Source organism: Chiloscyllium plagiosum, unplaced genomic scaffold (genome assembly GCF_037043375.1).
Source record: "Chiloscyllium plagiosum isolate Xiang-an unplaced genomic scaffold, Cpla_swu_hap1 HiC_scaffold_1, whole genome shotgun sequence".
Taxonomy (NCBI): domain Eukaryota; kingdom Metazoa; phylum Chordata; class Chondrichthyes; order Orectolobiformes; family Hemiscylliidae; genus Chiloscyllium; species Chiloscyllium plagiosum.
This window is the reverse complement of record NW_028270139.1, coordinates 165,234,156-165,260,798: the sequence shown is the minus strand read 5'-3', so window position 1 is coordinate 165,260,798 and position 26,643 is coordinate 165,234,156. Positions and strand designations below refer to the sequence as shown.

The window sequence follows — 26,643 nt, the reverse complement described above, 5'->3', positions numbered from 1 at the left end:
ACTGTCCAGTCTATGTGTGTGACTGTCCAGTTTGTGTGTGTCACTGTTCAGTCTGTGTGTGTGACTGTCCAGTCTGTGTGAGTGACTGTCCAGTTTGTGTGTGTCACTGTTCAGTCTGTGTGTGTGACTGTCCAGTCTGTGTGTGTCACTGTCCAGTCTGTGTGTGTGACTGTCCAGTCTGTGTGTGTCACTGTCCAGTCTGTGTGTGTGACTGTCCAGTCTGTGTGTGTCACTGTCCAGTCTGTGTGTGTCACTGTTCAGTCTGTGTGTGTCACTGTCCAGTCTGTGTGTGTCACTGTTCAGTCTGTGTGTGTGACTGTCCAGTCTGTGTGTGTCACTGTCCAGTCTATGTGTGTGACTGTCCAGTTTGTGTGTGTCACTGTTCAGTCTGTGTGTGTGACTGTCCAGTCTGTGTGAGTGACTGTCCAGTTTGTGTGTGTCACTGTTCAGTCTGTGTGTGTGACTGTCCAGTCTGTGAGTGTCACTGTCCAGTCTGTGTGTGTGACTGTCCAGTCTGTGTGTGTCACTGTCCAGTCTGTGTGTGTCACTGTTCAGTCTGTGTGTGTGACTGTCCAGTCTGTGTGTGTGACTGTCCAGTCTATGTGTGTGACTGTCCAGTCTGTGTGTGTGACTGTCCAGTCTATGTGTGTGACTGTCCAGTTGGTGTGTGTCACTGTTCAGTCTGTGTGTGTGACTGTCCAGTCTGTGTGTGTGACTGTCCAGTCTGTGTGTGTCACTGTTCAGTCTGTGTGAGTGACTGTCCAGTTTGTGTGTGTCACTGTTCAGTCTGTGAGTGTGACTGTACAGTCTGTGTGTGTCACTGTCCAGTTGGTGTGTGTGACTGTCCAGTTTGTGTGTGTCACTGTCCGGTCTGTGTGTGTCACTGTTCAGTCTGTGAGAGTGACTGTCCAGTCTGTGTGTGTCACTGTTCAGTCTGTGTGTGTGACTGTCCAGTCTGTGTGTGTCACTGTCCAGTCTGTGTGTGTCACTGTTCAGTCTGTGTGTGTCACTGTCCAGTCTGTGTGTGTCACTGTTCAGTCTGTGTGTGTGACTGTCCAGTCTGTGTGTGTCACTGTCCAGTCTATGTGTGTGACTGTCCAGTTTGTGTGTGTCACAGTCCGGTCTGTGTGTGTGACTCTCCAGTCTGTGTGTGACTATCCACCCTGTGTGTGTGACTGTCCGGTCTGTGTGTGTGACTGTCCAGTCTGTCTGTGTGACTGTCCGGCCTGTGTGTGACTGTCCAGTCTGTGTGTGTGAGAGACGGTCCAGTCTGTGTGTGTGACTGTCCAGTCTGTGTGTGTGACTGTCCAGTCTGTGTGTGTCACTGTTCAGTCTGTGTGAGTGACTGTCCAGTTTGTGTGTGTCACTGTTCAGTCTGTGTGTGTGACTGTCCAGTCTGTGTGTGTCACTGTCCAGTCTGTGTGTGTCACTGTTCAGTCTGTGTGTGTCACTGTTCAGTCTGTGTGTGTGACTGTCCAGTCTGTGTGTGTCACTGTCCAGTCTATGTGTGTGACTGTCCAGTTTGTGTGTGTCACTGTCCAGTCTGTGTGTGTCACTGTTCAGTCTGCCTGAGTGACTGTCCAGTCTGTGTGTGTCACTGTTCAGTCTGTGTGTGTCACTGTTCAGTCTGTGTGTGTGACTGTCCAGTCTGTGTGTGTCACTGTCCAGTCTATGTGTGTGACTGTCCAGTTTGTGTGTGTCACTGTCCGGTCTGTGTGTGTGACTCTGGAGTCTGTGTGTGACTATCCACCCTGTGTGTGTGACTGTCCGGTCTGTGTGTGTGACTGTCCAGTCTGTGTGTGTCACTGTCCAGTCTGTGTGTGTGACTGTCCAGTCTGTGTGTGTCACTGTCCAGTCTGTGTGAGTCACTGTTCAGTCTGTGTGTGTCACAGTCCAGTCTGTGTGTGTCACTGTTCAGTCTGTGTGTGTGACTGTCCAGTCTGTGTGTGTCACTGTCCAGTCTATGTGTGTGACTGTCCAGTTTGTGTGTGTCACTGTTCAGTCTGTGTGTGTGACTGTCCAGTCTGTGTGAGTGACTGTCCAGTTTGTGTGTGTCACTGTTCAGTCTGTGTGTGTGACTGTCCAGTCTGTGTGTGTCACTGTCCAGTCTGTGTGTGTGACTGTCCAGTCTGTGTGTGTCACTGTCCAGTCTGTGTGTGTCACTGTTCAGTCTGTGTGTGTGACTGTCCAGTCTGTGTGTGTGACTGTCCAGTCTATGTGTGTGACTGTCCAGTCTGTGTGTGTCACTGTCCAGTCTATGTGTGTGACTGTCCAGTTGGTGTGTGTCACTGTTCAGTCTGTGTGTGTGACTGTCCGGTCTCTGTGTGTGTCACTGTCCAGTTGGTGTGTGTGACTGTCCAGTTTGTGTGTGTCACTGTCCGGTCTGTGTGTGTCACTGTTCAGTCTGTGAGAGTGACTGTCCAGTCTGTGTGTGTCACTGTTCAGTCTGTGTGTGTGACTGTCCAGTCTGTGTGTGTGACTGTCCAGTCTGTGTGTGTCACTGTTCAGTCTGTGTGTGTCACTGTCCAGTCTGTGTGTGTCACTGTTCAGTCTGTGTGTGTGACTGTCCAGTCTGTGTGTGTCACTGTCCAGTCTATGTGTGTGACTGTCCAGTTTGTGTGTGTCACTGTCCGGTCTGTGTGTGTGACTCTCCAGTCTGTGTGTGACTATCCACCCTGTGTGTGTGACTGTCCGGTCTGTGTGTGTGACTGTCCAGTCTGTCTGTGTGACTGTCCGGCCTGTGTGTGACTGTCCAGTCTGTGTGTGTGAGAGACGGTCCAGTCTTTGTGTGTGACTGTCCAGTCTGTGTGTGTGACTGTCCAGTATGTCTGTGTCACTGTCCAGTCTGTGTGTGTGAGAGACGGTCCAGTCTTTGTGTGTGACTGTCCAGTCTTTGTGTGTGACTGTCCAGTCTGTGTGTGTAACTGTCCAGTCTGTCTGTGTGACTGTCCAGTCTGTGTGTGTCACTGTCCAGTCTGTCTGTGTGACTGTCCAGTGAGTGTGTGAGAGAGACGGTCCAGTCTTTGTGTGTCACTGTCCAGTCTGTGTGTGTCACTGTCCAGTGAGTGTGTGTGTCTGTCCAGTCTGTGTGTGTGACAGTCCAGTCTGTGTGTGTGACTGTTCAGTCTCTGTGTGTGAAACTGTCCTGTCTGTGTGTGTCACTGTCCAGTCTGTGTGTGTGACTGTCCTGTCTGTGTGTGTGAGACTGTCCTGTCTGTGTGTGTCACTGTCCAGTCAGTGTGTGTGCGAGACTGTCCGGTCTGTGTGTGTGACTGTCCGGTCTGTGTGTGTGAGACTGTCCTGTCCGTGTGTGTCACTGTCCAGTCAGTGAGTGTGTGAGACTGTCCAGTCTTTGTGTGTGACTGTCCAGTCTGTGTGTGTGACTGTCCGGTCTGTGTGTGTGACTGTCCGGTCTGTGTGTGTGACTGTCCAGTCTGTGTGTGTCACTGTCCAGTCTGTGTGTGTGACTGTCCTGTCTGTGTGTGTCACTGTCCAGTCTGTGTGTGTGACTGTCCAGTCTGTGTGTGTCACTGTCCGGTCCGTGTGTGACTGTCCAGTCTCTGTGTGTCACTGTCCAGTCTTTGTGTGTGAAACTGTCCAGTCTGTGTGTGTGACTGTCCAGTCTGTGTGTGTCACTGTCCAGTCTGTGTGTGTGACTGTCCAGTCTGTGTGTGTGACTGTCCAGTCTGTGTGTGTCACTATCCAGTCTGTGCGTGTGACTCTCCAGTCTGTGTGTGACTGTCCAGTCTGTGTGTGTCACTGTTCAGTCTGTGTGTGTGACTGTCCAGTTTGTGTGTGACTGTCCAGTCAGTGTGTGTGTGAGACTGTCCGGTCTGTGTGTGTGACTGTCCGGTCTGTGTGTGTGAGACTGTCCTGTCCGTGTGTGTCACTGTCCATTCAGTGAGTGTGTGAGACTGTCCAGTCTTTGTGTGTGACTGTCCAGTCTGTGTGTGTGACTGTCCGGTCTGTGTGCGTGACTGTCCGGTCTGTGTGTGTGACTGTCCAGTCTGTGTGTGTCACTGTCCAGTCTGTGTGTGTGACTGACCTGTCTGTGTGTGTCACTGTCCAGTCTGTGTGTGTGACTGTCCAGTCTGTGTGTGTCACTGTCCGGTCCGTGTGTGACTGTCCAGTCTGTGTGTGTCACTGTCCAGTCTTTGTGTGTGAAACTGTCCAGTCTGTGTGTGTGACTGTCCAGTCTGTGTGTGTGACTGTCCAGTCTGTGTGTGTGACTGTCCAGTCTGTGTGTGTCACTATCCAGTCTGTGCGTGTGACTCTCCAGTCTGTGTGTGACTGTCCAGTCTGTGTGTGTCACTGTCCAGACTGTGTGAGTCACTGTCCAGTCTGTGTGTGTGACTGTCCAGTCTGTGTGAGTAACTGTCCAGTCTGTGTGTGTCACTGTTCAGTCTGTGTGTGTGACTCTCCAGTCTGTGTGTGTCACTGTCCAGTCTGTGTGTGTCACTGTCCAGTCTGTGTGTGTGACTGTCCAGTCTGTGTGTGTCACTGTCCGGTCCGTGTGTGACTGTCCAGTCTCTGTGTGTCACTGTCCAGTCTTTGTGTGTGAAACTGTCCAGTCTGTGTGTGTGACTGTCCAGTCTGTGTGTGTCACTGTCCAGTCTGTGTGTGTGACTGCCCAGTCTGTGTGTGTCACTGTTCAGTCTGTGTGTGTCACTGTCCAGTCTGTGTGTGTCACTGTTCAGTCTGTGTGTGTGACTGTCCAGTCTGTGTGTGTCACTGTCCAGTCTATGTGTGTGACTGTCCAGTTTGTGTGTGTCACTGTTCAGTCTGTGTGTGTGACTGTCCAGTCTGTGTGAGTGACTGTCCAGTTTGTGTGTGTCACTGTCCAGTCTGTGTGTGTGACTGTCCAGTCTGTGTGTGTCACTGTCCAGTCTGTGTGTGTGACTGTCCAGTCTGTGTGTGTCACTGTCCAGTCTGTGTGTGTGACTGTCCAGTCTGTGTGTGTCACTGTCCAGTCTGTGTGTGTCACTGTTCAGTCTGTGTGTGTCACTGTCCAGTCTGTGTGTGTCACTGTCCAGTCTATGTGTGTGACTGTCCAGTTTGTGTGTGTCACTGTTCAGTCTGTGTGTGTGACTGTCCAGTCTGTGTGAGTGACTGTCCAGTTTGTGTGTGTCACTGTTCAGTCTGTGTGTGTGACTGTCCAGTCTGTGTGTGTCACTGTCCAGTCTGTGTGTGTGACTGTCCAGTCTGTGTGTGTCACTGTCCAGTCTGTGTGTGTCACTGTTCAGTCTGTGTGTGTGACTGTCCAGTCTGTGTGTGTGACTGTCCAGTCTATGTGTGTGACTGTCCAGTCTGTGTGTGTCACTGTCCAGTCTATGTGTGTGACTGTCCAGTTGGTGTGTGTCACTGTTCAGTCTGTGTGTGTGACTGTCCAGTCTGTGTGTGTGACTGTCCAGTCTGTGTGTGTCACTGTTCAGTCTGTGTGAGTGACTGTCCAGTTTGTGTGTGTCACTGTTCAGTCTGTGAGTGTGACTGTCCAGTCTGTGTGTGTCACTGTCCAGTTGGTGTGTGTGACTGTCCAGTTTGTGTGTGTCACTGTCCGGTCTGTGTGTGTCACTGTTCAGTCTGTGAGAGTGACTGTCCAGTCTGTGTGTGTCACTGTTCAGTCTGTGTGTGTGACTGTCCAGTCTGTGTGTGTCACTGTCCAGTCTGTGTGTGTCACTGTTCAGTCTGTGTGTGTCACTGTCCAGTCTGTGTGTGTCACTGTTCAGTCTGTGTGTGTGACTGTCCAGTCTGTGTGTGTCACTGTCCAGTCTATGTGTGTGACTGTCCAGTTTGTGTGTGTCACTGTCCGGTCTGTGTGTGTGACTCTCCAGTCTGTGTGTGACTATCCACCCTGTGTGTGTGACTGTCCGGTCTGTGTGTGTGACTGTCCAGTCTGTCTGTGTGACTGTCCGGCCTGTGTGTGTGACTGTCCAGTCTGTGTGTGTGAGAGACGGTCCAGTCTGTGTGTGTGACTGTCCAGTCTGTGTGTGTGACTGTCCAGTCTGTGTGTGTCACTGTTCAGTCTGTGTGAGTGACTGTCCAGTTTGTGTGTGTCACTGTTCAGTCTGTGTGTGTGACTGTCCAGTCTGTGTGTGTCACTGTCCAGTCTGTGTGTGTCACTGTTCAGTCTGTGTGAGTGACTGTCCAGTCTGTGTGCGTCACTGTCCAGTCTGTGTGTGTCACTGTTCAGTCTGTGTGTGTGACTGTCCAGTCTGTGTGTGTCACTGTCCGGTCTGTGTGTGTGACTGTCCAGTTTGTGTGTGTCACTGTCCAGTCTGTGTGTGTCACTGTTCAGTCTGCCTGAGTGACTGTCCAGTCTGTGTGTGTCACTGTTCAGTCTGTGTGTGTCACTGTTCAGTCTGTGTGTGTGACTGTCCAGTCTGTGTGTGTCACTGTCCAGTCTATGTGTGTGACTGTCCAGTTTGTGTGTGTCACTGTCCAGTCTGTGTGTGTCACTGTTCAGTCTGCCTGAGTGACTGTCCAGTCTGTGTGTGTCACTGTTCAGTCTGTGTGTGTCACTGTTCAGTCTGTGTGTGTGACTGTCCAGTCTGTGTGTGTCACTGTCCAGTCTATGTGTGTGACTGTCCAGTTTGTGTGTGTCACTGTCCGGTCTGTGTGTGTGACTCTGGAGTCTGTGTGTGACTATCCACCCTGTGTGTGTGACTGTCCGGTCTGTGTGTGTGACTGTCCAGTCTGTCTGTGTGACTGTCCGGCCTGTGTGTGACTGTCCAGTCTGTGTGTGTGAGAGACTTTCCAGTCTTTGTGTGTGACTGTCCGGTCTGTGTGTGTGACTGTCCAGTCTGTGTGTGTGACTATCCACCCTGTGTGTGTGACTGTCCGGTCTGTGTGTGTGACTGTCCAGTCTGTCTGTGTGACTGTCCGGCCTGTGTGTGACTGTCCAGTCTGTGTGTGTGAGAGACGGTCCAGTCTTTGTGTGTGACTGTCCAGTCTGTGTGTGTGACTGTCCAGTCTGTGTGTGTCACTGTCCAGTGAGTGTGTGTGAGAGACGGTCCAGTCTTTGTGTGTGACTGTCCAGTCTGTGTGTGTCACTGTCCAGTCTGTGTGTGTGAGAGACGGTCCAGTCTGTGTGTGTCACTGTCCAGTCTGTGTGTGTGAGAGACGGTCCAGTCTGTGTGTGTCACTGTCCAGTCTTTGTGTGTCACTGTCCAGTCTGTGTGTGTAACTGTCCAGTCTGTCTGTGTGACTGTCCAGTCTGTGTGTGTCACTGTCCAGTCTGTCTGTGTGACTGTCCAGTGAGTGTGTGAGAGAGACGGTCCAGTCTTTGTGTGTCACTGTCCAGTCTGTGTGTGTCACTGTCCAGTGAGTGTGTGTGAGAGACGGTCCAGTCTTTGTGTGTGACTGTCCAGTCTGTGTGTGTCACTGTCCAGTCTGTGTGTGTGAGAGACGGTCCAGTCTGTGTGTGTCACTGTCCAGTCTGTGTGTGTCACTTTCCAGTCTGTCTGTGTGACTGTCCAGTGAGTGTGTGTGAGCGACCGTCCAGTCTTTGTGTGTCACTGTCCAGTCTGTGTGTGTCACTGTCCAGTCTTTGTGTGTGACTGTCCAGTCTGTGTGTGTGAGAGACTGTCCAGTCTTTGTGTGTGACTGTCCAGTCTGTGTGTGTAACTGTCCAGTCTGTGTGTGTCACTGTCCAGTCTGTGTGTGTAACTGCCCAGTCTGTGTGTGTCACTATCCAGTCTGTGTGTGTGACTGTCCAGTGAGTGTGTGTGAGAGACCGTCCAGTCTTTGCGTGTCACTGTCCAGTCTGTGTGTGTCACTGTCCAGTCTTTGTGTGTGACTGTCCAGTCTGTGTGTGTGAGAGACTGTCCAGTCTTTGTGTGTGACTGTCCAGTCTGTGTGTGTAACTGTCCAGTCTGTGTGTGTGACTGTCCAGTCTGTGTGTGTAACTGTCCAGTCTGTGTGTGTCACTGTCCAGTCTGTGTGTGTAACTGTCCAGTCTGTGTGTGAAACTGTCCAGTCTGTGTGTGTGACTGTCCAGTCTGTGTGTGTGACTGTCCAGTCTGTGTGTGTCACTATCCAGTCTGTGCGTGTGACTCTCCAGTCTGTGTGTGACTGTTCAGTCTGTGTGTGTGACTGTCCAGTCTGTGTGTGTCACTGTCCAGTCTATGTGTGTGACTGTCCAGTCTGTGTGTGTCACTGTCCAGTCTATGTGTGTCACTGTCCAGTCTGTGTGTGTCACTGTCCAGTCTGTGTGTGTCACTGTCCAGTCTATGTGTGTGACTGTCCAGTTTGTGTGTGTCACTGTTCAGTCTGTGTGTGTGACTGTCCAGTCTGTGTGTGTCACTGTCCAGTCTGTGTGTGTCACTGTTCAGTCTGTGTGAGTGACTGTCCAGTTTGTGTGCGTCACTGTTCAGTCTGTGTGTGTGACTGTCCAGTCTGTGTGTGTCACTGTCCAGTCTGTGTGTGTCACTGTTCAGTCTGTGTGTGTGACTGTCCAGTCTGTGTGTGTCACTGTCCAGTCTATGTGTGTGACTGTCCAGTCTGTGTGTGTCACTGTCCAGTCTATGTGTGTGACTGTCCAGTTGGTGTGTGTCACTGTTCAGTCTGTGTGTGTGACTGTCCAGTCTGTGTGTGTGACTGTCCAGTCTATGTGTGTGACTGTCCAGTTTGTGTGTGTCACTGTCCAGTCTGTGTGTGTCACTGTTCAGTCTGTGTGAGTGACTGTCCAGTCTGTGTGTGTCACTGTTCAGTCTGTGTGTGTGACTGTCCAGTCTGTGTGTGTCACTGTCCAGTCTGTGTGTGTCACTGTTCAGTCTGTGTGTGTCCCTGTCCAGTCTGTGTGTGTCACTGTTCAGTCTGTGTGTGTCACTGTCCGGTCTGTGTGTGTGACTCTCCAGTCTGTGTGTGACTATCCACCCTGTGTGTGTGACTGTCCGGTCTGTGTGTGTGACTGTCCAGTCTGTCTGTGTGACTCTCCGGCCTGTGTGTGACTGTCCAGTCTGTGTGTGTGAGAGACGGTCCAGTCTTTGTGTGTGACTGTCCGGTCTGTGTGTGTGTGACTGTCCAGTCTGTGTGTGTGACTAGCCACGCTGTGTGTGTGACTGTCCGGTCTTTGTGTGTGACTGTCCAGTCTGTGTGTGTGACTGTCCAGTTTGTGTGTGTCACTGTCCGGTCTGTGTGTGTGACTCTCCAGTCTGTGTGTGACTATCCACCCTGTGTGTGTGACTGTCCGGTCTGTGTGTGTGACTGTCCAGTCTGTCTGTGTGACTGTCCGGCCTGTGTGTGACTGTCCAGTCTGTGTGTGAGAGAGACGGTCCAGTCTTTGTGTGTGCCTGTCCGGTCTGTGTGTGTGTGACTGTCCAGTCTGTGTGTGTGACTATCCACCCTGTGTGTGTGACTGTCCAGTCTGTCTGTGTGACTGTCCAGTCTGTGTGTGTCACTGTCCAGTCTGTCTGTGTGACTGTCCAGTGAGTGTGTGAGAGAGACGGTCCAGTCTTTGTGTGTCACTGTCCAGTCTGTGTGTGTCACTGTCCAGTGAGTGTGTGTGAGAGACGGTCCAGTCTTTGTGTGTGACTGTCCAGTCTGTGTGTGTAACTGTCCAGTCTGTCTATGTGACTGTCCAGTCTGTGTGTGTCACTGTCCAGTCTGTCTGTGTGACTGTCCAGTGAGTGTGTGAGAGAGACGGTCCAGTCTTTGTGTGTCACTGTCCAGTCTGTGTGTGTCACTGTCCAGTGAGTGTGTGTGAGAGACGGTCCAGTCTTTGTGTGTGACTGTCCAGTCTGTGTGTGTCACTGTCCAGTCTGTGTGTGTGACTGTCCAGTCTGTGTGTGTCACTGTCCGGTCTGTGTATGTGACTGTCCAGTCTGTGTGTGTCACTGTCCAGTCTGTGTGTGAAACTGTCCAGTCTGTGTGTGAGACTGTCCAGTCTGTGTGTGTAACTGTCCAGTCTGTGTGTGTCACTGTCCAGTCTGTGTGTGTAACTGTCCAGTCACTGTATGACAGTCCAGTATGTGTATGTGTATGACAGTCCAGTCTGTGTATGTGACTGTCCAGTCTGTGTGTGTCACTGTCCAGTCTGTGTGTGAAACTGTCCAGTCTGTGTGTGAGACTGTCCAGTCTGTGTGTGTAACTGTCCAGTCTGTGTGTGTGACTGTCCAGTCTGTGTGTGTGAGAGACGGTCCAGTCTTTGTGTGTCACTGTCCAGTCTGTGTGTGTGAGAGACGGTCTGTATGTGTGATTGTCCAGTCTGTGTGTCACTGTCCAGTCTGTGTGTGAGACTGTCCAGTCTGTGTGTGTGACTGTCTGGTCTGTGTGTGTGACTGTCCAGTCTGTGTGTGAGACTGTCCAGTCTGTGTGTGTAACTCTCTGGTCTGTGTGTGAAACTGTCCAGTCTGTGTGTGTGACTGCCCGGTCTGTGTGTGACTGTCCAGTCTGTGAGTGAGACTGTCCAGTCTGTGAGTGTCACTGTCCAGTCTGTGTGTGAAACTGTCCAGTCTGCGTGTGTGACTGTCCGGTCTGTGTGTGAGACTCTCCAGTCTGTGTGTGGAACTGTCCGGTCTGTGTGTGAAACTGTCCAGTCTGTGTGTGTGACTGTCCTGTCTGTGTGTGTCACTGTCCAGTCTGTGTGTGTGACTGTGCAGTCTGTGTGTGTCACTGTCCAGTCTGTGTGTGTGACTGTCCAGTCTGTGTGTGTGAGAGACGGTCCAGTCTTTGTGTGTGACTGTCCAGTCTGTGTGTGTAACTGTCCAGTCTCTGTGTGTAACTGTCCAGTCTGTGTGTGTGACTGTCCAGTCTGTGTGTGTAACTGTCCAGTCTGTGTGTGTCACTGTCCAGTCTGTGTGTGAAACTGTCCAGTGTGTGTGTATGACAGTCCAGTCTGTGTGTGTGACTGTCCAGTCTGTGTGTGTGACTGTCGAGTCTGTGTGTGAAACTGTCCAGTCTGTGTGTGTAACTGTCTGGTCTGTGTGTGAGACTGTCCGGTCTGTGTGTGTGAGACTGTCCAGTGTGTGTGCGTGTGTGACTGTCCAGTCTGCGTGTGTCACTGTCCGGTCTGTGTATGTGACTGTCCAGTCTGTGTGTGTCACTGTCCAGTCTGTGTGTGAAACTGTCCAGTCTGTGTGTATGACAGTCCAGTCTGTGTGTGTGACTGTCCAGTCTGTGTGTGTGACCGTCCGGTCTGTGTGTCACTGTCCGGTCTGTGTATGTGACTATCCAGTCTGTGTGTGTCACTGTCCAGTCTGTGTGTGAAACTGTCCAGTCTGTGTGTGAGACTGTCCAGTCTGTGTGTGTGACTGTCCAGTCTGCGTGTGAAACTGTCCATGCTGTGTGTGTGACTGTCCAGTCCATGTGTGTGACTGTCCGGTCTGTGTGTGTGACTGTTCGGTCTGTGTGTGTGAAACTGCCCTGTCTGTGTGTGTGACTGTCCTGTCTGTGTGTGTGCGATGCCGTCCAGTCTCTGTGAGACTGTCCTGTCTGGGTGTGTGACTGTCCAGTCTGTGTGTGTGACTGTCCTGTCCGTGTGTGTGAGACTGTCCTGTCTGTGTGTGTCACTGTCCAGTCAGTGTGTGTGCAAGACTGTCCGGTCTGTGTGTGTCACTGTCCGGTCTGTGTGTGACTGTCCAGACTGTGTGTGTGACTGTCCGGCCTGTGTGTGTGACTTTCCAGTCTGTGTGCGTGACTGTCCCGTCTTTGTGTGTGACTGTCCAGTCTGTGTGTGTAACTGTCCAGTCTGTGTGTGTCACTGTCCAGTCTGTGTGTGAAACTGTCCAGTGTGTGTGTATGACAGTCCAGTCTGTGTGTGTGACTGTCCAGTCTGTGTGTGTGACTGTCCGGTCTGTGTGTGAAACTGTCCAGTCTGTGTGTGTAACTGTCTGGTCTGTGTGTGAGACTGTCCGGTCTGTGTGTGTGAGACTGTCCAGTGTGTGTGCGTGTGTGACTGTCCAGTCTGCGTGTGTCACTGTCCGGTCTGTGTATGTGACTGTCCAGTCTGTGTGTGTCACTGTCCAGTCTGTGTGTGTAACTGTCTGGTCTGTGTGTGAGACTGTCCGGTCTGTGTGTGTGAGACTGTCCAGTGTGTGTGCGTGTGTGACTGTCCAGTCTGCGTGTGTCACTGTCCAGTCTGTGTGAGAAACTGTCCAATCTGTGTGTATGACAGTCCAGTCTGTGTGTGTGACTGTCCAGTCTGTGTGTGTGACCGTCCGGTCAGTGTGTGTCACTGTCCGGTCTGTGTATGTGACTGTCCAGTCTGTGTGTGTCACTGTCCAGTCTGTGTGTGTCACTGTCCAGTCTGTGTGAGAAACTGTCCAATCTGTGTGTATGACAGTCCAGTCTGTGTGTGTGACTGTCCAGTCTGTGTGTGTGACCGTCCGGTCAGTGTGTGTCACTGTCCGGTCTGTGTATGTGACTGTCCAGTCTGTGTGTGTCACTTTCCAGTCTGTGTGTGAAACTGTCCAGTCTGTGTGTGAGACTGTCCAGTCTGTGTGTGTAACTGTCCAGTCTGTGTGTGTCACTGTCCAGTCTGTGTGTGTAACTGTCCAGTCTGTGTGTGTCACTATCCAGTCTGTGTGTGTGACTGTCCAGTCTGTGTGTGTGAGAGACGGTCCAGTCTTTGTGTGTCACTGTCCAGTCTGTGTGTGTGAGAGACGGTCTGTATGTGTGATTGTCCAGTCTGTGTGTCACTGTCCAGTCTGTGTGTGAGACTGTCCAGTCTGTGTGTGTGACTGTCTGGTCTGTGTGTGTGACTGTCCAGTCTGTGTGTGAGACTGTCCAGTCTGTGTGTGTAACTCTCTGGTCTGTGTGTGAAACTGTCCAGTCTGTGTGTGTGACTGCCCGGTCTGTGTGTGACTGTCCAGTCTGTGTGTGAGACTGTCCAGTCTGTGAGTGTCACTGTCCAGTCTGTGTGTGAAACTGTCCAGTCTGCGTGTGTGACTGTCCGGTCTGTGTGTGAGACTCTCCAGTCTGTGTGTGGAACTGTCCGGTCTGTGTGTGAAACTGTCCAGTCTGTGTGTGTGACTGTCCTGTCTGTGTGTGTCACTGTCCAGTCTGTGTGTGTGACTGTGCAGTCTGTGTGTGTCACTGTCCAGTCTGTGTGTGTGACTGTCCAGTCTGTGTGTGTAACTGTCCAGTCTCTGTGTGTAACTGTCCAGTCTGTGTGTGTGACTGTCCAGTCTGTGTGTGTAACTGTCCAGTCTGTGTGTGTCACTGTCCAGTCTGTGTGTGAAACTGTCCAGTGTGTGTGTATGACAGTCCAGTCTGTGTGTGTGACTGTCCAGTCTGTGTGTGTGACTGTCGAGTCTGTGTGTGAAACTGTCCAGTCTGTGTGTGTGAGACTGTCCAGTGTGTGTGCGTGTGTGACTGTCCAGTCTGTGTGTGTCACTGTCCGGTCTGTGTATGTGACTGTCCAGTCTGTGTGTGTCACTGTTCAGTCTGTTTGTGAAACTGTCCAGTCTGTGTGAGAAACTGTCCAATCTGTGTGTGTCACTGTTCAGTCTGTGTGAGTGACTGTCCAGTTTGTGTGTGTCACTGTTCAGTCTGTGTGTGTGACTGTCCAGTCTGTGTGTGTCACTGTCCAGTCTGTGTGTGTGACTGTCCAGTCTGTGTGTGTCACTGTCCAGTCTGTGTGTGTCACTGTTCAGTCTGTGTGTGTGACTGTCCAGTCTGTGTGTGTGACTGTCCAGTCTATGTGTGTGACTGTCCAGTCTGTGTGTGTCACTGTCCAGTCTATGTGTGTGACTGTCCAGTTGGTGTGTGTCACTGTCCAGTCTGTGTGTGTCACTGTCCAGTCTTTGTGTGTGACTGTCCAGTCTGTGTGTGTGACTGTCCAGTCTGCGTGTGTCACTGTCCGGTCTGTGTATGTGACTGTCCAGTCTGTGTGTGTCACTGTCCAGTCTGTTTGTGAAACTGTCCAGTCTGTGTGTATGACAGTCCAGTCTGTGTGTGTGACTGTCCAGTCTGTGTGTGTGACCGTCCGGTCTGTGTGTCACTGTCCGGTCTGTGTATGTGACTATCCAGTCTGTGTGTGTCACTGTCCAGTCTGTGTGTGAAACTGTCCAGTCTGTGTGTGAGACTGTCCAGTCTGTGTGTGTGACTGTCCAGTCTGCGTGTGAAACTGTCCATGCTGTGTGTGTGACTGTCCAGTCCATGTGTGTGACTGTCCGGTCTGTGTGTGTGACTGTTCGGTCTGTGTGTGTGAAACTGCCCTGTCTGTGTGTGTGACTGTCCTGTCTGTGTGTGTGCGATGCCGTCCAGTCTCTGTGAGACTGTCCTGTCTGGGTGTGTGACTGTCCAGTCTGTGTGTGTGACTGTCCTGTCCGTGTGTGTGAGACTGTCCTGTCTGTGTGTGTCACTGTCCAGTCAGTGTGTGTGCAAGACTGTCCGGTCTGTGTGTGTCACTGTCCGGTCTGTGTGTGACTGTCCAGACTGTGTGTGTGACTGTCCGGCCTGTGTGTGTGACTGTCCAGTCTGTGTGCGTGACTGTCCCGTCTTTGTGTATGACTGTCCGGTCTGTGTGTGCGAGACTGTCCAGTCTGTGTGTGTGAGAGACTGTCCAGTCTGTGTGTGTGTGTGTGACTGTCCGGTCTGTGTGTCACTGTCCGGTCTGTGTGTGTGTGTGTGTGTCTGTCCGGTCTGTGTGACTGTCCGGTCTGTGTGAGACTGTCCAGACTGTGAGTGCGACTGTCCGGTCTGTGTGTGCAAGACTGTCCGGTCTGTGTGTGTGACTGTCCGGTCTGTGTGTGCAAGACTGTCTGGTCTGTGTGTGAGACTGTCTGGCCTGAGTGTGTGACTGTCCGGTCTGTGTGTGAAACTGTCCAGTCTGTGTGTGTTACTGTCTGGTTTGTGTGTGTCACTGTCCGGTCTGTGTGGGTGACTGTCCGGTCTGTATGTGTGATTGTCCAGTCTGTGTGTCACTGTCCAGTCTGTGTGTGAGACTGTCCAGTCTGTGTGTGTGACTGTCTGGTCTGTGTATGTGACTGTCCAGTCTGTGTGTGAGACTGTCCAGTCTGTGTTTAACTCTCTGGTCTGCGTGTGAAACTGTCCAGTCTGTGTGTGTGACTGCCCGGTCTGTGTGTGACTGTCCAGTCTGTGTGTGAGACTGTCCAGTCTGTGAGTGTGACTGTCCGGTCTGTGTGTGAGACTGTCCAGTCTGTGTGTGAGACTGTCCAGTCTGTCTGTGAATCTGTCCAGTCTGTGTGTGTGACAGTCCAGTCTGTGTGTGAGACTGTCCAGTCTGTGTGTGTGACTGTCCGGTCTGTGTGTGTCACTGTCCGGTCTGTGTGTGAGACTGTCCAGTCTGTGTGTGAGACTGTCCAGTCTGTGTGTGTCACTATTCAGTCTGTGTGAGTGACTGTCCAGTCTGTGTGTGTCACTGTTCAGTCTGTGTGTGTGACTGTCCAGTCTGTGTGTGTCACTGTCCGGTCTGTGTGTGAGACTGTCCAGTCTGTGTGTGTGACTGTCCAGTCTGTGTGTGTCACTGTCCGGTCTGTGTGTGTCACTGTTCAGTCTGTGTGTGAGACTGTCCAGTCTGTGTGTGTCACTGTTCAGTCTGTGTGTGTGACTGTCCAGTCTGTGTGTGTCACTGTCCAGTCTGTGTGTGTGACTGTCCAGTCTGTGTGTGTCACTGTTCAGTCTGTGTGTGTGACTGTCCATCTGTGTGTGTCACTGTCCAGTCTGTGTGTGTCACTGTTCAGTCTGTGTGAGTGACTGTCCAGTCTGTGTGTGTCACTGTTCAGTCTGTGTGTGTCACTATTCAGTCTGTGTGTGTCACTGTCCAGTCTGTGTGTGTCACTGTTCAGTCTGTGTGTGTGACTGTCCAGTCTGTGTGTGTCACTGTCCAGTCTATGTATGTGACTGTCCAGTCTGTGTGTGTCACTGTCCGGTCTGTGTGTGAGACTGTCCAGTCTGTGTGTGTGACTGTCCAGTCTGTGTGTGAGACTGTCCAGTCTGTGTGAGTGACTGTCCAGTGTGTGTGTGTCACTGTCCAGTCTGTGTGTGTCACTGTTCAGTCTGTGTGTGTGACTGTCCAGTCTGTGTGTGTCACTGTCCAGTCTATGTGTGTGACTGTCCAGTCTGTGTGTGTCACTGTCCAGTCTATGTGTGTGACTGTCCAGTTTGTGCGTGTCACTGTTCAGTCTGTGTGTGTGACTGTCCAGTCTGTGTGTGTCACTGTTCAGTCTGTGTGTGTGACTGTCCAGTCTGTGTGTGTCACTGTCCAGTCTGTGTGTGTCACTGTTCAGTCTGTGTGTGTCACTGTCCAGTCTGTGTGTGTCACTGTTCAGACTGTGTGTGTGACTGTCCAATCTGTGTGTGTCACTGTCCAGTCTATGTGTGTGACTGTCCAGTTTGTGTGTGTCACTGTCCGGTCTGTGTCTGTTACTCTCCAGTCTGTGTGTGACTATCCACCCTGTGTGTGTGACTGTCCGGTCTGTGTGTGTGACTGTCCAGTCTGTCTGTGTGACTGTCCGGCCTGTGTGTGACTGTCCAGTCTGTGTGTGTGAGAGACGGTCCAGTCTTTGTGTGTGACTGTCCGGTCTGTGTGTGTGACTGTCCAGTCTGTGTGTGTGACTATCCACCCTGTGTGTGTGACTGTCCGGTCTGTGTGTGTGACTGTCCAGTCTGTCTGTGTGACTGTCCGGCCTGTGTGTGACTGTCCAGTCTGTGTGTGTGAGAGACGGTCCAGTCTTTGTGTGTGACTGTCCAGTCTGTGTGTGTGACTGTCCAGTCTGTCTGTGTCACTGTACAGTCTGTGTGTGTGAGAGACGGTCCAGTCTTTGTGTGTGACTGTCCAGTCTTTGTGTGTGACTGTCCAGTCTGTGTGTGTAACTGTCCAGTCTGTCTGTGTGACTGTCCAGTCTGTGTGTGTCACTGTCTAGTCTGTCTGTGTGACTGTCCAGTGAGTGTGTGAGAGAGACGGTCCAGTCTTTGTGTGTCACTGTCCAGTGAGTGTGTGTGAGAAACGGTCCAGTCTTTGTGTGTGACTGTCCAGTCTGTGTGTGTAACTGTCCAGTCTGTCTGTGTGACTGTCCAGTCTGTGTGTGTCACTGTCCAGTCTGTCTGTGTGACTGTCCAGTGAGTGTGTGAGAGAGACGGTCCAGTCTTTGTGTGTCACTGTCCAGTCTGTGTGTCACTGTCCAGTGAGTGTGTGTGAGAGACGGTCCAGTCTTTGTGTGTGACTGTCCAGTCTGTGTGTGTCACTGTCCAGTCTGTGTGTGTGTCTGAGATGGTCCAGTCTGTGTGTGTAACTGTCCAGTCTGTGTGTGTCACTGTCCAGTCTGTGTGTGGGAGAGACGGTCCAGTCTGTGTGTGTCACTGTCCAGTCTGTCTGTGTGACTGTCCAGTGAGTGTGTGTGAGAGACCGTCCAGTCTTTGTGTGTCACTGTCCAGTCTGTGTGTGTCACTGTCCAGTCTGTGTGTGTGAGAGACTGTCCAGTCTTTGTGTGTGACTGTCCAGTCTGTGTGTGTAACTGTCCAGTCTGTGTGTGTCACTGTCCAGTCTGTGTGTGTGAGAGACTGTCCAGTCTTTGTGTGTGACTGTCCAGTCTGTGTGTGTAACTGTCCAGTCTGTGTGTGTCACTGTCCAGTCTGTGTGTGTAACTGTCCAGTCTGTGTGTGTCACTATCCAGTCTGTGTGTGTGACTGTCCAGTGAGTGTGTGTGAGAGACGGTCCAGTCTTTGTGTGTCACTGTCCAGTCTGTGTGTGTCACTGTCCAGTCTGTGTGTATGACTGTCCGGTCTGTGTGTGTGACTGTCCGGTCTGTGTGTATGACTGTCCGGTCTGTGTGTGTCACTGTCTAGTCTGTGTGTGTCACTGTCCAGTCTGTGTGTGTGACTGTCCTGTCTGTGTGTGTCACTGTCTGGTCTGTGTGTGACTGTCCAGTCTGTGTGTGACTGTCCAGTCTGTGTGTGTGACTGTCCAGTCTGTGTGTGTCACTGTCCGGTCTGTGTGTGACTGTCCAGTCTGTGTGTGACTGTCCGGTCTGTTTGTGTGACTGTCCAGTTTGTGTGTGTGACTGTCCAGTCTGTGTGTGTCACTGTCTGGTCTGTGTGTGACTGTCCGGTCTGTGTGTGTGACTGTCCAATCTGTGTGTGTGTGACTGTCCAGTCTGTGTGTGTCACTGTCCGGTCTGTGTGTGACTGTCCAGTCTGTGTGTGACTGTCCGGTCTGTGTGTGTGACTGTCCGGTCTATGTTTGTGACTGTCCAGTCTGTGTGTGTGACTGTCCAGTCTGTGTGTGTGACTGTCCAGTCTGTGTGTGTCACTGTCCAGTCTGTGTGTGTGACTCTCCAGTCTGTGTGTGTGACTGTCCAGTCTGTGTGTGTCACTGTCCAGTCTGTGTGTGTGACTGTCCAGTCTGTGTGTGTGACTGTCCTGTCTGTGTGTGTCACTGTCCAGTCTGTGTGTGTGCGTGTCTCCAGTCCATGCGTCTGTCTGTGGTCTGTTTGTCTGATTGTCCGACTGTCCGATCTGTGGTAGTGAGTGTTTGGCTGTGAGTGACTGTGCCACATTGGTGTGCCGTCCCATCAGGGAGCTCAGGCTCTATTTTCCCAGGCACACTCACACTGTTGGTCGGGTTTCAATGCTTGGGCCTGTCTTTCCTCAATCCTTCCGAGCCACGGAGTAATGGCCAGGAAAGAATTGTCCCTTTCCCTGACGTGTCCCCGTGTTCTGTATGAGCCAGAGCGCAATGCCCTCGGTAAGGATTGCCCTGGGAGTGTGTGAAGGTCCCCCCACGCCCACACGCCCATCGCCAACTCACCATCATTTGGCATGGTGAGGATGGGGATTTGGGTGATCGAGCCATTCCTCCCCTCCACACGGCCCGCCCTCTCGTAGATGGTCGCCAAGTCCGTGTACATGTAACCAGGGAATCCCCGTCTCCCAGGAACCTCCTCACGGGCTGCAGATACCTGCGGGGGGGGGGAGGGGAACGTGGAGGGCAGGGGGAGTAACACAGGCTGTGCCACGCTTCCATTTCACACCAGTCATCAAAAGGCAATTGGGCACATCCTCTCTACCCTATTCCACCCATTCGTCCCTTCAGCCCGTCCGCGGCATCCTATCCCCCCCGGTTCCCTTCTCGCTGGCCCTCTCTGGGGCAACTGGAATTCCGTTTCTCCGATGGGAAGGTTAAATCGGTTGTGATTTCCAATGTTGATGTTCCTGGTGAAGTATGGATGCCCTGGTAAAGGTCAGAGAAACATTCTCTTTCCTTCTTCACCTGTCACTCCTGCTCCCTGGGCCAATGGAGCCACAAAGTGGGGAAATTCTCTGCTGAAACCTGTTTGGATATAAACGCCATCTCTTCCCTCCTTTCAGACTGGGATTTGCATTGCCCATCCGGAACATGTCCCCGTCTCAGGGTCAGGTGGTCACCCTGGCCTGAGGCGATCTCTGTGGGGAACCGCTGTGTCCAGTGGGAATGGGGAGTGCCCTGAGATTCCGTTCCTGTTGCTCCGAGCTCTCCCTCCAGCGTCCCCACTGTCCACACCTCAAGCTTTCAATAAGCTCCATCACAGCTTCCTGTCATCAGCATTGAGTCTAACAACTACCAAACATCTCCCCCTCCCCCCACCCCCCCCCCCCCTCTCCCCCACCCCCATCCCCACGCTGATTTATGTTTAGGACAGCAGCCTTTGGTGTTGATCCTGACCTCACTTACACCCGCCCTGTAAGCCCCACCCCTTTCGGCCCATCTTTTGTCTCTGTACTAGCCCTACTCTTGCTGTGGGGAGTTCCAAACTTTCTTCTCATTCCTTCCCCCGCTCGCTCCCTCTCCCCCCCCCCCCCCCCCCCCCCCCCGCCTCCAGTTAATTCCAGCCTCAGGTGAAAGCATGAACCGTAGGGTCGTACAGTACAGAAAAGGCCCTTCGGCCCAGCAACTCTGTACGGCCAAAACGCGCTACCTCCCGCACTGGTCCCATTCTCCACCGCACCCCACCCAGGCCCGTAGCCGTCATTGTGATGACTCCATGGAGTATTCCCAAAATGCTGTGAGGTTTCCCGCCTTTACTGACCACCCACGCACTACATTCCAGACACCCCTCCCCCCCACCCCCGCACCTGCTGGGGGCAAAGTCTTTCCCCTTGAAACCTCCTGCTTGTTCTTATTGACCTTGCAACTGAGGGCACCAGCTGCTCCCTATCCACCCTGCCCATGCCCCTCATAATCTTATACACCTCGATCAGGTCCTCCCTCAGCCTTCTGTACTCTCACGAAAACAACCTGATCTTATCCAGCCTCTCTTCCTCAACGAAATGCTCCAGCCCAGGCAACATCCTGGTCAATCTCCACTCCCCCACCTCGCCCCCTCCCCCAACCCCACCACCCCATTCAGTGCAAGCACACTCCTCCACCCGCCTGCTCTATCGATGCTGCCTGACCTGTTCAGGACCTTGTGAGATCGAGCTCTGTGCAGGTCATCCTCTGCTTTTTCTCCCATTCATCCACGGGGCGCGAGCGTCACCGACTGGGCCCAGCACATGTTGCCCGTCCCTAGTTGCCCCTTGAGAAGGTGAGGGTTGAGCTGCCTTCTTGAACCGCTGCAGTCCATGTGCTGTGGGGGTGACCCACAATGCCCTGAGGGAGGGAATCCTGGGACTTTGGCCCATCATTTCAAACACTTTGGCAATGATTTGACTTCACTGCTCGTGGGCCATTCCGCCCATTGAGGTAAGAAACCTCAGAGCGTTGTGAACACAGTCCAGTCCATCACACACACACACACACCAGCCTTCCATACATTGACTCCATCTATACTTCCTGCTGCCTCAGGAAAGCAGCCAACGTCATCCCACCCCGGTAACACTGCCTTCCACCCTCTTCTGTCGAGCAGAAAGTATAAGAGTTTGAAAACACGTACAAACAGATTCGAGAGCAGCTTCTTCCCCGCTGTTACCAAACCTTATACAGACCTCCCAAACGTTAATTCTGATCTCTCTCTCTCTCTCTCTGCACCTTCTCCCCAGCTGTAACACTGTATTCTGCCCTCTGTTCTACTACCCTGATGCACTTTGTATGGTAGAGCACACAAAACAACACTTTTCACTGTGTCTCGGCACATGTGACAGGAACACCACAAATCAAACAAATATCAAATCAGAAAAGTGACATTAAACTTCAGAAACATGATGATTTCTGTCTTGAACACACACAATGACTGAGCCTCCACAACCCTCTGGGATTCCAGTGATTTATTCCTCCCTAAGTGAGGTAATTATTACTCATCTTTGTCCTAAATGGCCCACCCATTATCCCAAGACTGTTCTACTTTGAGATTCGCCAGGCAGGGGAAACATCTGAACTACATTTAAAAACATCAGGGACTACAGGCCCAGTTTCCTCAATCCCTCCTCTGATCAGCCAACGTCCAGCTTTATTGGGGTTCTGTTTCCTAACTGCAGTTGGAGTTTTGGGACTCACTACCACCCTGACACCGTTAGTCAGGGGTTGGTGGGAAAGCTCAGCAGATTCGGCAACATCTGGTCCAGCCACCCTACCCAAAAACGCTAACTCCGATTTCTCTCCACGGCACGCTGCCGGACCTGCTGAGCTTTTCCAGCAACATCTGTTTGACTTACAGCATCCGCGGGGTGGGGGGGGGGGCTCGTTTGGTTTTGATTTTTAGTCAGAATTCTCATCCTCCCCTCTCCGTGATTAAACCCAAAGGTGAACTCACTACTCCCCGCCTTTCCCTCTGCCTCCGCGTCACCTTCGACCCCGGCCCGAACTCTGAACCTTTCAGGGTGGGAAATTCGGTGTAAGATGGACACTCACCTCCCGCAGAGCCTCTGCGTATGAGCTCATATCCGTCAGGATGACCAGCACATGTTTCTCACACTGATAGGCCAGGAACTCAGCCGCGGTCAGGGCCAAGCGGGGGGTAATAATCCGCTCAATCCTGCAACACAGACACAGCCAGTGGGAATTCATACCGATCTCAGTAGCAGGGGGGGCATGTTCTGTCTCAAGTGTACACTGATCCTGCGTGGAGTTCTGTACTCTGTGTCAGGCCGGATTTTTTTTTTGTTTATTCATGTGCAGGATGAGGGCGCCGCTATCCTAGGTCAGCGTTTATTGCCCGTTCCTAAGTGCCCAGAGAACAGTTAAGAGTCAACCACATTGCTGTGGGTTGGGAGTCACGTGTAGACCAGACCAGGTAAGGATTGTAGTTTCCTTCCCTAAAGGACGTTAGTGAACCAGATGGGATTTTCCCAACTATTGACAATGGATTCATTGTAGTCATTAGATCCTTAATTCCAGATATTTATTTATTCCCATGTATCTACTGCCCTTGTCCTTCGAGATAGTAGAGGTAACAGATTATGGGGAGGTGATGGATCAGTGGTACTTCTTTATATTTCTTTCTTTCTTTATTTCTCTATTTCATAGAACATAGGACATTCCAGCGCAGTACAGGCCCTTCGGCCCCCGATGTTGCACCACTAATCTGAAGCTCATCTAACCTACACTATTCCATTCTCACACATTCGTCTGTCCAATGACCATTTAAATGTACTTAAACTTGACGAATCTACTACCGTTGCAGGCAAAGCATTCCATACCCTTACTACTCTCTGTGTAAAGAAACTACCTCTGACATCTGTCCTATACCTATCACCCCTCAATTTAAAGCTATGCCCTCTCGTGCTCGCCATCACCATACAAGGAAAAAGGCTCTCCCTGTCCACCCTACCTAACCCTCTGATTATCTTGTATGTCTCTATTAAGTCACCTCTCAACCTGCTTCTCTCTAATGAAAACAGTCTCCAATCACGCAGCCTTTCCTCACAAGGCCTTCCCTCCATACCAGGAGAAAGTGAGGTCTGCAGATGCTGGAGATCAGAGCTGAAAAATGTGTTGCTGGAAAAGCGCAGCAGGTCAGGCAGCATCCAAGGAACAGGAGAATCGGCGTTTCGGGCATAAGCCCTTCTTCAGGAGCCCTTGGATTCTGCCTGATCTGCTGCGCTTTTCCAGCACCACATTTTTCTTCCCTCTGCACCAGGCAACATCCGAGTAAATCTCCAAAGCTTCCATATCCTTCCTATAATGCAGTGACCAGAACTGTACGCAATACTCCCAAGTGTGGCCACACCAGAATTTTGTACAGCTGCAGCATGATCTCATGGCTCTGAAACTCAATCCCTCTGCCAATAAATACTAACACACTGTATGCCTTCTTAACAATCCTGTCAACATGGGTGGCAACTTTCAGGGATCTGTGTACATGGACACCGAGATCCCTCTGCACATCTACACAACCAAGAATCTTACCATTAGCCCAGTACTCTGTATTCCTGTTAGTCTGACCAAAGTGAATCACCTCATACTTTTTCACATTAACCTCCATTTGCCACCTCTCAGCCCAGCTCTGCAGCTTATCTATGTCCCTCTGTAACCTGCAACATCCATCAGCACTACCCACAACTGTACCGACCTTAGTGTCATCCACAAATTTACTAACCCATCCTTCTACACCCTCATCCAGGTTGTTTATATAAATGACCAACAGCAGTGGACCCAAACAATTCCTTGTGGTACCCCATTAGTAACTGAACTTCAGGATGAATATTTCCCATCAACCACAACCCTCTGTGTTCTTACAACTAGCCAATTTCTGATCCAAACCGCTAAATCACCCTCAATCCCATGCCTCCATATTTTGTACAATAGCCTACCGTGGGGAACCTTATCAAACCCCTTACTGAAATCCACATACACCACATCAACTACTTTACCCTCATCCACCTGTGTGGTCACCTTCTCAAAGAACTCAATAAGGTTTGTGAGGCACGACCTACCCTTCACAAAACCACGTTGACCATCCCTAACCAACTTATTCCTTTCTAGATGATTATAAATCCTATCTCTTATAACCTTTTCCAACACTTTACCCACAACTGAAGTAAAGCTCACTGGTCTATAATTACCAGGGTTGTCTCTACTCCCTTCTGGAACAGGGGAACCACATTTGCTATCCTCCAGTCTTCTGGCACTATTCCTGTAGACAATGATGACATAAAGATCAGTGCCAATAGCTCAGCAATCTCCTCCCTGGTTTCCCAGAGAATCCAAGGCTAAATCCCATTCAGCAGCCCTTCCTGAAGAAGGGCTTATGCCCGAAACGTCGATTCTCCTGTTCCTTGGATGCTGCCTGACCTGCTGCGCTTTTCCAGCAACACATTTTCAGCTCTGATCTCCAGCATCTGCAGTCCTCACTTTCTCCTTAAATCCCATTCAGCCCCAGGGACTTATCTATTTTCCCACTTTCCAGAATTTCTAACACCTCCTCCTTGGGAACCTCAATCCCATCTAGTCGAGTAGCCTGTTTCTCAGTATTCTTCTCGACAACACTGTCTTTTTCCAGTGTGAATACCCATGAAAAATATTCATTTAGCGCTTCCCCTATCTCCACTGACTCCACGCACAACATACCACTACTGTCCTTGAATGGCCCTAATCTTACTCTAGTCATTCTTTTATCCCTTATATACCTGTAGAAAGCTTTAGGGTTTTCCCTGATCCTATCCGCCAACAACTTCTCATGTCCCCTTCTCGCTCATCTTAGCTTTCTCTTGAGGTCTTTCCTAGCTGACTTGGTTCTCTCAATCACCCTAACTAAGCCTTCACATCTCATCCTAACATAAGCCTTCTTCTTCCTCTTGACAAGAGATTAAACTTTCTTCATAAACCACTGCTCCTACACTCGACAACTTCCTCCCTGTCTGACAGGTACATACTTACAAAGGACACACAGTAGCTGTTCCTTGAATAAACTCCACATTTCTGTTGTGCCCATGCTCTGCAGGTTCCTTCCCCATCCAGTGCATCCTAAAAGTTGTCTAATCACATTGTAATTGCCTTTCCCCCAGCTGTATCTCTTGTCCTCCGGTGTATACCTATCCCTTTTCCATCACTAAAGTAAACATAACCGAATTGTGGTCACTATCACCAAAGTGCTCACCTACCTCCAAATCGGACACCTGGCTGGGTTCATTACCCAGTACCAAATCTAATGTGGCCTCACCCCTTATTGACCTGTGAACATACTGTGTCAGAAAACCCTCCTGCATGCAATAGACAAAAACTGACCCATCTGAAGTACTTGAACTATAATATTCACAGTCAATATTTAGAAAGTTGAAGACCCCATAGCATCTACTCCTATCGAGAACCATCTTTGCTGTCCTTTCCTCTAATCCCTGGAACTATTCGGAGGCCTGTAGGAAACTCCCAACAGGGTGACCTCTCCTTTCCTGTTTCTAATCTCAGCCCATACTACCTACTTTATTTTTATGCTTTTATATCTACCTTTTGATTTATTTTTCTGTGACTTAAGATGGCACTGGAGAGTAGTGACATTAACACTTTTTGCTGTATTTTATAACTAAAATGCATGTGGCAATAAATCAAATCAAATCAAATTATTGCTAGACTATTAATCCAGAGACCTAGGTAATGTTCTGGAAACTCAGGTCTGAATCCTGCCATTGCAGATGGTGGAATTTGAATTCAATAAAAACCTGGAATTGGAAGTCTAATGATGACCATGAAACTACTGTCAGTTGTTGGAAAAAATCCATCTGGATCATTAATATCCTTGCCATCCTCACCTGATCTGTCCTACATGTGACTCCAGACCCACAGCAATGTGGTTGACTCTTAGGGATGGGTAATAAATGCTGGCCTCGCCAGCGACAGTCACATCCTGTGACCGAATAAAAGAATTTGGAAGGCAAAACCCCAGGGAATTGATACTGAGGGATTCAGTGATGGTAAACACCACTGGATGTCAAGGGGCAGGGGTTGGATTGCAGATGGACCATTGCCTGGCACCAGTGCAGCACAAATGTCACCTGCCACTTATCAGCTCAAGGCTGCATATTGTCCAGGTCTTGCTGTATTTGGCCATGGACTGCTTCAGTGTCTAAGGAACCACAAATCTGCAAGGGATACGTGCCATTTTGGAGTTTGGTTTCATGTCTGATCTCGTCGGATTTGTTTCAAATTCTGTGTCTTACAATCTTATTCTCCACAATTACCTGATGAAGGAGCGACGCTCCGAAAGCTGGTGCTTCCAAATAAACCTGTTGGACTATAACCTGGTGTTGTGTGATTTTTAACTCAGATTTGATTGTAACCAGAGTTCCTCTGGGGGGGTCTTCCTGCAGTCCTGCCTTCTACCACTTGGTGACACTAGAGCACCACCTAGGTACTGAGACCAATACCTACTCCCTGGGGCAGGGAGGTGGACACTGCCCCTCACCTCACAAACCCTGACCCCTTGTGGTTTGCTGCAGAACTGCACCGATTTGCAGGATTATTAGATTTTATTTACCAGGAATCTATCAAACCTCCTCTATCTCACAGATAACTGGATTAAAACTACCATGCGTGCAAACAGAAACTGGTAGAAAAACATTGGCATTTGAACAATTAAGATGTGTGTGCTCCTATCAGTCAAGCTATGTTGTAACAGGAGTTAAATTTACCAATAACATTAAGTGAAGTGGGAATTAAGTTGTTAAGAGGAATAAGAGAGGAAGGCAAAGGAATATGGACAGGTTAATGGAGGATTAAAACTTTGGCAGATGCAATATAAAGTGGGTAAATGTGAACTCAGCCATTTTGGCAGGAGTAATAGAAAAACAGAACGCTATCTAAATGCAGAGAGATTGCAGAGGCACAGAGGA

The 26,643-nt window shown here is 50.7% G+C and overlaps 1 protein-coding gene across 1 annotated transcript in view; it reads right to left on the bottom strand.

Moving 5' to 3' along the window:
* Positions 1 to 26,643, bottom strand: part of LOC122552966 (V-type proton ATPase subunit B-like) — a 177,795-nt gene that overhangs the window by 102,705 nt on the left and 48,447 nt on the right. Inside the window, exons 9-10 of the mRNA XM_087991994.1 lie at positions 21,728 to 21,851; positions 18,710 to 18,860 (exon numbers count right to left, since the gene is read on the bottom strand). Of these exons, the coding sequence (XP_087848120.1) occupies positions 18,710 to 18,860; positions 21,728 to 21,851 (275 nt within the window). The remainder of the gene's footprint in view (positions 1 to 18,709; positions 18,861 to 21,727; positions 21,852 to 26,643) is intronic.